This window comes from Mus pahari, chromosome 2 (assembly GCF_900095145.1).
Source record: "Mus pahari chromosome 2, PAHARI_EIJ_v1.1, whole genome shotgun sequence".
In the NCBI taxonomy this organism is placed as follows: Eukaryota; Metazoa; Chordata; class Mammalia; order Rodentia; family Muridae; genus Mus; species Mus pahari.
Genome location: NC_034591.1, coordinates 18928924 through 18939138, shown reverse-complemented (window position 1 = coordinate 18939138; position 10215 = coordinate 18928924). Strand labels below are relative to the sequence as shown.

Below are 10215 nucleotides of genomic sequence, written 5' to 3'. Positions count from 1 at the left end.
GGGTGGTGGGTGGGGATTCCTAGTTGATCGGTACTGAGAGCTCATCCAAGGCAGGTAAGCATCCAGTTCCCTCCAGTCAGAGCGGTGATGGGAAGGGGGAGGGAGGTGGGTGCACTACACAGCTCTAGGGACCACGCCAGAGGCATTCTGATACGAGGAGAAGGCTGGGAAGTCCTATCCCACCTGAGGGAGAAGGCGATTTGTGACAGGATAGGGGGTGGCAGTGGTGACCAGTGGCCAAGGGAGGGACACAGCAGTGAGTGGAGCCTATTATGGAAGCTTGATGGGTCACTTAAAGGGCTGGGCGGTGGCGGGCAGAGTGCTCTTATTTTATTGGAGCGTCTTTGGCGTCACCAAGCACATGGCTTTTCTCCATTGTCTTTTAGCAGCCGAGGCGGCCAAGGTCATGGGTTCAGTTCCCCTGTTAGTGCTGAGGCTGTTCCAGTAACCCAGGCTGGTTCTGTAGTGCATACTAGCGTGAAGGAGGTGTGGGACTGGGGCCACCGGGGACCTCAGGGGAAGTGGGTATGAGGTGAAGGCCTGGCAGTATGTACTCAGAGAGCCTCAATAATCTGATTGCTTCAGCCAATAGGCTGAGGATTATCCAGGAGTGCCAAGGAGGGAGCTGGTCTCCTTAGCAGTTGTCTCTAAGGGCAATGTGGAACAAGGACCCTTCCACTGCCTCACATCCGTCCCTCAGGGAGGCCTCAGGAGCTTCCTGGATCCTTCCTCTCCCGGTTCTGTCCCCTGGTACCTATCACGGGCCAGCTGGTTATACCTGCAGCTTTCCCCACTGGATCCGGCCCACGCAGCGGGGAGCATTGCGCCAGGCCTGCTTGGCCCCAAACACCAGCTCGCTCTCCCGGAGCTGGTAGGTGCCTGTGGCTGCCACCTCAGCTTCCACTTCCTGAAGCCGCTGTTCATGAGCCTGGGAGCCACTCCTGGGGAGAAGGGGGGAGGGGGGGCACGAGCCTTGGTCTCAGGATGGTGAAACGGCTGGGGAGTGAGGTGTGAGTGGCGATCTAGAGGCTTCTCCACTCAAGTGTCAGGGTGTTGGGGTGCAGGGGACCCACCTTTTGATGGAGTTATAGTACTGATTGATGAAGTCCCGGGCTTGACCCAATAGCTGCTCAGTGGGTGAGGGGCCCTGGGTGGGCCGGCTCTGTAACTTTCTTGGAAACACCAGGGATCCCAAGCAGCGTCTTGGGGTACAGGGCCCATCCTGAGCCAGAACAGGGGACACAGAGCCAGGATCGGGTCAGAGTACAGGATGAGCAAGCTGGGGTTAGCAAGGGCAGAGGGAGGCAGGCTCGGGAAAGCAAGGGCTCAGAGCAGGGCCGACAGTGGAAATGGAATGAGATCAGGTTGCTTAGGGCTCGGGGCTCAGGGCCAAAGACTTGCTGAAGTTCTTGCAATGTCCCTTGACCCCTCTGGTCCTTCCTGGCTTTCACTACTCTCTGCAGACATGGGCCAAATGTGAACAAAGTGGAGTTTCTTGGTTTGAGTCCCGATCTAGCACCAGGCCTAGAAACACGGGCAGGACCTGTCCTTACCTGCTGAGCCTGGGCACTGAGGGTGTCGTAGGTGATGCTGCCCACTTCCCAGTTCTTCACGCGAGGAAACCTGGGTCCGTCTGGGGGCCGGGTTAGCGGGGGGCTGTTGTGGACCAGGGATGCATAGAGTCACGGGAGAGAAGGTTGTCGCCTTTAGGCCTTCCCATCATTGTTCAAGGACAGCACTGTACAGCATCAGTAACCCTACAGGATCGTTGCCCACCCTCCTCTTCCTGACACGGTCAGCTCTCACAACAGCCTTAGGAGGTGGGCAGTACCTTCCATGCCCTCACTTACAAAGGCTTCAAGGCATGGACAAACGACGCACCCAGCAAGAGAGTTGAAGCTGTGCTGTGAGCCAGCCACTATCTAGTTTGCCAGTGCTCAGCCACCTGGCCACCCTCTAGGCCTGGAGTGCTGGTGGCCCAGACTGGTCCTTACTCCCTGCGCAGAGCCTATTTTGTCTCTTTTACATCTGAAGTTCTTTTAGTCTGAATGTGTTTCCTAGTTTTATTAAGTTGGGAGTTTGGATCCGAGAGAAGAATGGAGAAGCTGTGATAGAGTGGAGAGGTGGTAGATTCCTCCTGCCATGGCAGACTGGCTGCTGGGTTCTAGTGGAGTACCTTTGCTATTTAAAAAAATAAAAAAATAAAAAGCGAGCGCTTGCTCCTTGGCCTCCTTGCTTGGTCCGGATGCTCACCTCGGAATGACTGCCCTTACCTCGGCTGAGATGGCGCATGACGACCCCAGCAGAGCAGGTGCTGTGCCATGCTCATAGCTGTTCCAGTTTCTGAACCACGAGTGAAATAAACTCTTGGGTGTGTGCTGGGGGTAGGGGTGGGGTTGTTGAAATAGGCCCGGCTGGCCTCAGGTCTGTCTAGCTGAGGATGGCTAGAATCTTCCTGCCTCCACCTCCCAACTGCTGGGATTATAGTCATACGTCACCACAGCGGCTCCTAGGCCCCCATTCTTCGCGCTGCTCCATCTTAAGGATCAGATTTGGGCAACTGGAAATGGAGCGGCCACTGGCCCTGCCTCCCCCTCCCCCCAGCTGAGGGAAGCCCCCTGCAGGGACTCCTCTGCTCTGATTTTGCTCCCACTCCCAGCTCTCTTGTCAGCAGCCCTGGTGTGAAGGGAAGCCCGAGGCCTTATCACTTCCTCCCAGAACCGCCTGCCTGTGCAGGAGGAAGGGAGGGACTTGGGGCCCCCCCGAGCAGCAGCCCTGGGACCCTCAGGCTTGGCAGGAGCCCCTTGGCCTGACACCCACTGGGATTTTTTAAATTTTCTTCTCTTCAGGGAAGTTTTGGAGGGCTAGGACTGCAGGTCTGTCTGAGGCTCTGGGCGGCAAGGAAGGAAGCCTTGAGCGGGGAAAGGAGCCTATAGCAGCTTTGCCTTGGCCCGCACCCCAAGAGTTTGCATCTCAGGCCCCGGATCTCTGATGGCGAAACCCCACACAGAGGGTGCCGTCCCCGTCCCTGTCTTCTCCAGTTAAGTAGCCATTGCTACTGTTTGTAGGGGCTTCCATTAAACTAGAAACTTACAGCCCCAAGAGGTGAGCGCCGCTGACTCCACCTTTTACCCACACAGAGGCTCAGGGAGGTTAAGTAACTGGTTTGAGGTTGAACAGTTCTTGACATGGACCAACACTCAAACTCTGGCCCAGTTCTGTCTGTCGCAGGGCCTCTTCTTTTCTCTTACCCAATACCTGATGGCCTCGCTCCCGGCCTCTCCTCAGCCATGCCATCTCACTCTGTTCTGTTCACAGTAGGAGCTTTTGGCACTGGTAGCCTGGTCATCGTGGCTCTTCCCAGAGCCAGGCCTCGGTCCTCCATACAACCCCTTTACTCACAGATCTTACCTGCGCTTAGCCACGTACCCCTCACCTGTGGGCTGGTGCTGGTCGGGTTGGGGACGGGGGTGCTGGTGCCTGGCTAGGCTCCGGTGCCGGAGAGGCTGGGCCCTGCTTGCCGCACAGCCCTAAGCCCAGCCCGAGCCCTAGGCCACAGGGTGGCCCAGGCTCCTGGCCCACACTCTTCAAGTTGCCCATGCCAGCTGACCTCAACACTGCCGACTGCTCAGCAGAGTCCTGGCCTTTTCCTTAGGAAGCAGGGAGGGGGTGGTGGTGGGAGGGGGCTCTCAGATGCTGGCCTTCGCCCCGCCCCTGTCCCACACACAATGGGACAGGAACAAGACCGGCAGGGAGGCTCTAAAACCTCGGCTTCATGCCCGCTGACCCAGAGGGTGGGAGGCCGGACGCCTGGGTTCCGCCATGAGGGCTAGGGCTGATAAGTTGGAACCCAGGTGTCCATTAGAAGCCGGGGAGTGGTGGGTTGGCTGCTAGAGGGTGGGAAAGATGCTTTGGTGGTGTTAGGCCACAGTGGGAGGGCTTTGAGCTCTGGATGAGTACCAGAGCAATGGAATATCCTATTCCTGTGACCATAGAGATCTTGAGGCTCACCCTTCTCCTCTCCTATCTCAGAGTCCTTTGGGAACGTGGGGATATGGGTTCAGCAAGGATGCAGTGATATTTTGTCCTTGTGTCCGGTATTAGGGTATCGTCTAAATTTCCTGAACTCACACCCCATGACTCAAATGGGGACACAAAGGGGCAGGAAGCTGCCATCCAGGGCCTCCACCTCCAATCCTGTCAAGTGTCCTGCTTCCCTGGGGCAGCAGGTCAGTGGAGAGACCTAGCCACCAGGGCAGAGGCAGATGGCCCACAGGGGAGAGTTTGGGGGTAGAGGGAGTGGACACTGAGCATGGACTAGGCAAACTACAATTCCCAGAATGCAGGGAGATCCATACCAGCACGTTTTGGGCACCTTAGGCAGCCATGCATGTTGGAGTTTGTAGTTCTGTTCTATCTACAGCTGACAGAAAGATAGGAGCCAGATATTTGGGTGTAGAAGAGTGGGAACCTTGTGAATTTGAGACCTCAGAGGCCCCTCAAAAAAAAAAAAACAAACTAAAAAACAAAAACAAAACAAAATAAAACAAAACCAACCCCCCAGAAGCGTAGAGACAGGGAGAGGCGGTGGCTGGGAGAGGCAGACAGGCAGACAAACAAACATGCAGATTTGTGTTGGCTGGACTCTTGAAAAGTAGGGGAGGAAAAGATTGGGGTGGGCCTGGGTGGGAGGCTGGCAGGAATGGCCGGAAGGAATGGGCTGTGCTGATCTTTGGGGTCACTAAGAAGGTGGGGACCACTACTTTGGGGCAGGGCAGGTAGAGGTGAAGGGGCCTCACAAGTAGGGAGCTGCCTGTCCTTGGATGTGAGTGCTCTGGGCTCCCTGGGTGACTGGTGGGGGCTGGGAACAGAGGGTCAGCAGTGGCTCTTACTCACACCAGTTTTCTTTCAGGTGCCTGGCCTTGAGACCCCTGCCTGTCCCTACTGACTTACATCCTCGGAGAGGGAGGCCGGAGATGGGATCCAGCCCCTATTTCTGGATATTTACTCTTTACAGAGCCTTGGATAGACCAGCCCCACCTGGCTATCATGACCAGCTATAACTCTGACTCTTTGACAGCCAAGGACCCTTTCTATTAAGTGAGCTGTGACTGGCCTCAGTGTCAAGATTCTAACCAGTGTCATACACTGACGCCTTTGGGGGTGCCACTGGCCATAGCCTCCACACAGATCTTCTAAGCCCTAGGTCTCCCCACCATATGGTTCTCACCACTGCTAGGTTCTTCTCAAGGTCTATCTCATACTTTGTCTTCACTTGAAACCTTTAGCTGAAGCCAGGGAGGGCCAAGGCCAGGCTGACACGCTGGCCTGCCTGCCGGGTCTCCGCAGCTCATTGCTCCTTCCCAGGATTCATTGGCTTTCTCAAACACGTGCAGGCTTTTGTGCCTCCAGGCCTCTCTTTGTATTATCCCTCGTCCTTTCTTTTCCTTTCAGACCAGAGAAAATCTTCCACTCTCTTCCTGGGCCAGCCATGGCCTTGAGATGCCATCCCATCTGCCTCTCACACTGAGAGGGCAGGTCCCTTTTGCTTCAGGGAAGATGGCTGACATCTAGATGTGCTCTGTGCCATGTGCCTGGTGTCCAGTCCAAGGCTCTGTTCCCAGAGGCTTTGGATGGAAGCCTGGCAAGGTCTGTGGATTCATTCTGGGTTCCCTGGTGTGCCGGCTGAGCTGCTCTCAACTCATGATGTCTGAGGCCTTATCAGCTGCTCGGACTTTCCTATACGTCAGACTTGTATCTTGTTCTAGATTCTTCCTCTACCTCTGTTGCTTCTTTTCCTGGTCTCTCGGGCACTGGAGTAATTCTCTTAAACTTTCAGTGTCCTAGTGTCTGCTTCCTAGAAATCCTGACCATTATGTAGCCCTAGGGGACCTCTGCCTTCTGAAGCACCTCTCTTATGTGCTCCTTGGGGTTGTTTGTTACCCTGGCTCAGGCCCTGGGAACATCGGTTTCTTTGGAATTGTAGCTTTTATTTACTTGTTTGTTTATATTTCATGTGTAAGACTGTCTGCACATATATGTTTGTGCATCACATATGTGCAATACCTAGAGGAAGGTCAGAAGAGGGCCTTGGGTCATCTAGATCTGGTTGTGAGCTACTATGTAGGTGCTGAGAACTGATCCTGGGTTCTCTGTAACAAGCACTTTAAACTACTGAGCCATCTCTCCAGCCCTCAGGTTGTGCACTCTAGGCAGCTTGCTCTATGTGAGATTCCCTTCTGCTGCTTGGGGTCCCTGCTGGGTTTGGCCAACCCCCGCAGAATAAGTGTTTCTGATTTCAGTTCTGCTGCAAATGTGTGTAGCCGGCAGGCACCCAGGGCTGTGTTTTGGAAGCCAAGGGGAGAAGTTCTCAGGGTTGGTGTGGCAAGGGTAACATGGCTGGGTGAAGGGACAGGTTTAAGAGGGAGCGCTGTTCAGCCACAAGAGTAGATGTGGAGAAGATAGTTTCTGTTTGGGGCAGAACATACCAGGTTGGAGCAAAAGAAAAATACATCCCCCAAAGTCAGAGGTAGAACCCGATCCTTCCCTCCCTAGGATGTGGCTTGTCCCCCTCTTCCTGGCTTCTGTGACTGCCATTTACCTGCAACCCCGTGGTACCTAATGCTTTACATTTTAGTGACTGGCTGCTTATATGGGCACCTCTATTGTATTTATTTAATAACTGCACTTTAAAGAGTAATATCTGAAAATTTTGTAGGTTTTAGGGGTGTAGCTCCTTGAAAGGAAACCCCCCAGATTTAAGTTTAGGGCCTCAGTTGGATGAAGCCTTCCTGATGAGCTGGGCAGGAGCCCACCTCCTCCATCCCTGTTGGTGGCAGTGATAGTGGGAAGGTCAACCTAGATCTCCGTCATCATCGGTCACAGAGTGATGATGGCTTTTATGGGCGAGTCCGCGGGCCCTTTCCGTGGAGGTCTCTGGTGCCTCCTGTCCTTCTTGTACCCGCCTAGACTCCAATCTTGCATTTTAGCTCAGACCAGATGTTTGTGCAAGTCTGGGAGGGGAGTGATCCGTGTGATCTTGGGGTGTCGTCTATTTTGGGAAAAGAAGGCCCAAGGTCCAGGGTGCGTGTGGGGGGGGGCTCTAGGGCGTAAGGAGGACGGTGGGTGGCAGGAGCAGAAGTCTCTGGTTACTTCTAGCCCAACCCTAAGTTGTTCAGTGTGAGCTGGAAGTGCCCCACCCTCCCCACTATGAGCAACTTCCTTCCTGCTTGCTGGCAAAGACTGGGTGGGGAGCAGAGGGAAAAGGAGGGAAGGGAGGAGGGTCTGCCAGCCTGGAGGCCTCTCTCACACTCAGGATGTAACTCACGCTGTGTGTGGGGGGGGGTGAGGGGGGAGGTCTGCTCTGCTTCGAGATTTCAAGGTGGGGCTAGGCCTTCAGGAGGACGTTGGGATAAGAGCCAAGGAGATGCAGGTGCTGACTGCAGGCAAGGAAGGGGTTTTTGCTGGTTGGAAAAGGGCTGCATTGTTGGCCTTGGGCGCCCTCTAGCTGCCGTTGCGATTCCTAAGATAGCCACATGAGGGAAGCAGAGAGCCAAAGAGAAATGATCTGTGCCAATAAGACTGGGGTTGGATTTCAAATAGCCAGTGACAGACCAGCCAACTGCCTTGGGTCTCTGACTTAACGCTGTGTCCACAATGGCCTTCTGAAGTGACTCACTCGGCCAAAGTTCCTGCTGGTGATTCTATCTGCAGCCCATTCCCAGAGGAAGTGAGCAAGGGTCCCTCTGAGGATAAATCTCTCCCTGTCCCCCTCCTTACAGGGCCTGGCAAGCCACAGCTAGGAGTGGGGAGCATCGGATACCATGACTCCTGTTAGAGAAGGCAGTTTCTACAGCCCAGGGAGCCAGGGAATAGAACTTTGCTCGGAACCGTCCCTAGCCTACTGGTAGGCCACCTAGGTCAGGGCCTGGTGAGTTTCTTGTTCTCACCCAATATGCTCTAGAACCATATCTGTCTATTGGCTCTCAGCCTCATGGGAAAGTCTTGTGGCACAGAGCTTCTTGGAGTCCTCTGTCATGTCCTGGAAGTATCACTAGCTTGGGGGCTCCTGGGGTCTGCTTTATAGAGACAATACTTACGTTTAGAAGTGCTCCACCATCGTGGCCCAATCATTGCCTGAAGATCCTGCTCCCTTCCTTTCTTTTGGGGGGGGGGGGCAGGGATTTATTTTGTAGCTACAGGTTAGCTACGGCACAGGCTGACCTTGAACTTGAGATCTTTTTGCCTCAGTTTCTAGAGTGCTATGGTTACAGGTATGTGCCACCAATCCCAGCTAAGACTCTACGCTAGGAACCAGGATCTTAGAACAAAAATTGGTGGTGGTGAAAGACAAAAGTGTATGTGTGCACAAAAGTATATATTATGTGTGTTTGCATGTGTGTATGTATATATTTATGTGTGTATATATATGTGTGTATGCATGTGTGTGTATGTTTATGTGTGTGTATGCTTGTGTGTATGAGAGAGAGGCTGTAATATACACGCAAGCACATATATGTGCCCATGACCAGTGAGTATATCCTTGGGCTCTCCAAAACTTATTTGGACCAAAAACCATTACTGAGGATATGAATGTGGATTTTTACTGTCCACAGGGACCTGAACGTCCTTTTCATTCCTGGTACCTGGTGTGAGTGTTTGGGGCCAGGCTGAGATCTCCTGAGTGATGGCAGGCAGGACCTCTGTCTCAGGCCTTGGGGACCCTGCATGGAACTCTATCACTTGCCAGTGCAAGGCTCCAGGATCCACCCAGACCTGGGCTACACAGCTGTCAGGGACCTGTGTCAGGGACCTGTGCAGCTCTGCACTTTCTCCCGTACTCTTCCCCAGTCCCTCAGGCTGGCCCAGTTTTCTGGTGTGGTTGCTGTGGTGCTGGGTCCCTTGGGAACCAGGATTTTAACTATCAAGTGTGCCAAGCATGGAAATTCCGTAGCAACCAGCCCTGGAGATCAGCTGGGAGGTGCGGTGTGTCCTGGGCTTCCTGGGTGCCCAGGGGAGGGGCCGAACCTTCTTTCCACACTAAGGAGAGAGGAGCATTACTTAGAGGCCCTGCAAGTGTAAAGACAGGGACACTGTGACCACAGACACAAAGAAATTCTGACCATCCTGAGATTGTCTCTCAGTTTTTAGAGGAAAGGCGTATCTTGGCATACGGTGCTAAAGGTTCCAATCCACCATTAGTTAGTTGGTTGCTTTATGCTGGTGGCCAGATAGCAAATCCCAGAACTGATGAACGAAGCTGCTTCATGAGTGGCTGAGAGACAGGGTACTGTGTGGTTTGCATCCTGTCCTTCCCAGCAGACGCCCAGTTATACAGTCCTGATGCTTAGCTCTTCTTCGGATTCTCATTTTGAGCTTGGGTTTCCCAAACCCAGGCTACTCGGACCCCCTTTCTGGAGGAATCTGAAATAAATGGCATTGTGTCTCCTGGATTCAGAAGGCAGAGTGCCCTGGGGACTTTCCTTTCCAGGGAAAACAGGACTTAACTCCACACTGTGGTAGGCTTCTGCTGTCACCTTTCCATAGCCACTGGCTGAGCTCACTGGTGATTTCCAAAAGGAAAGAGATGGAGTCCTGACCCCAGTCTCAGCCCCACCAGGTGTGGACTATCTGACCTCTCTTGTCACAGGGCATTTGAATTTGGCTCCCACAGTATTCTCCTCATGTATGAGCATCTTTCTTCCTAATTGACAGCAGCTCTTCAAAGTCAGGGGATGGACTGCAGACCTCATGTTTCAATAGGTGACTTGCATAATAAAGTATAGACGTGGAAAGTTATGGGTGGGCTGGTAAGATGGCTCAGCAGGTGAAGGTGCTTGCGGCCAAGCCTGGTGACCTGAATCTGGTTCCTGGGACCCACGTGGTAAAACAAAGGACTCCTGCAGATTGTTCGCTAAGCTCTACATGTGGGCTCTAACATGGAATTCCACACACTGATAAATGAATGAATGTAAGGATATTTTGGGAAGTGATAATAAGTCAGGGGATGACAGGGTCAGAGGTTATCAAATTGGATCTTAAATCTCTTCTGTGGTCGTTAGCAATTTGATGCTTAGAGACTCATGGAGAAAGGATGGTTCTCTTCAGGATACAGAGCTAGGGGTGGGTTAGTCTCCTCACCCCATGCTCTTCCCACCCCAGCCTGGCTCTGAATCTTGCCCAATTTCAGACACCTTTGAAGTGGCCATCTTCGTA

General features: G+C 53.5%; 1 protein-coding gene across 1 annotated transcript in view; it reads right to left on the bottom strand.

Moving 5' to 3' along the window:
* Positions 1–3615, bottom strand: part of Nos3 (nitric oxide synthase 3) — a 20133-nt gene extending 16518 nt beyond the window's left edge. The window contains exons 1-4 of the mRNA XM_021189254.2: positions 3437–3615; positions 1554–1656; positions 1074–1222; positions 779–941 (exon numbers count right to left, since the gene is read on the bottom strand). Coding sequence (XP_021044913.1) covers positions 779–941; positions 1074–1222; positions 1554–1656; positions 3437–3600 — 579 coding nt within the window. The 5' untranslated portion in view covers positions 3601–3615. The remainder of the gene's footprint in view (positions 1–778; positions 942–1073; positions 1223–1553; positions 1657–3436) is intronic.
* Positions 3616–10215: the final 6600 nt, after the last annotated feature.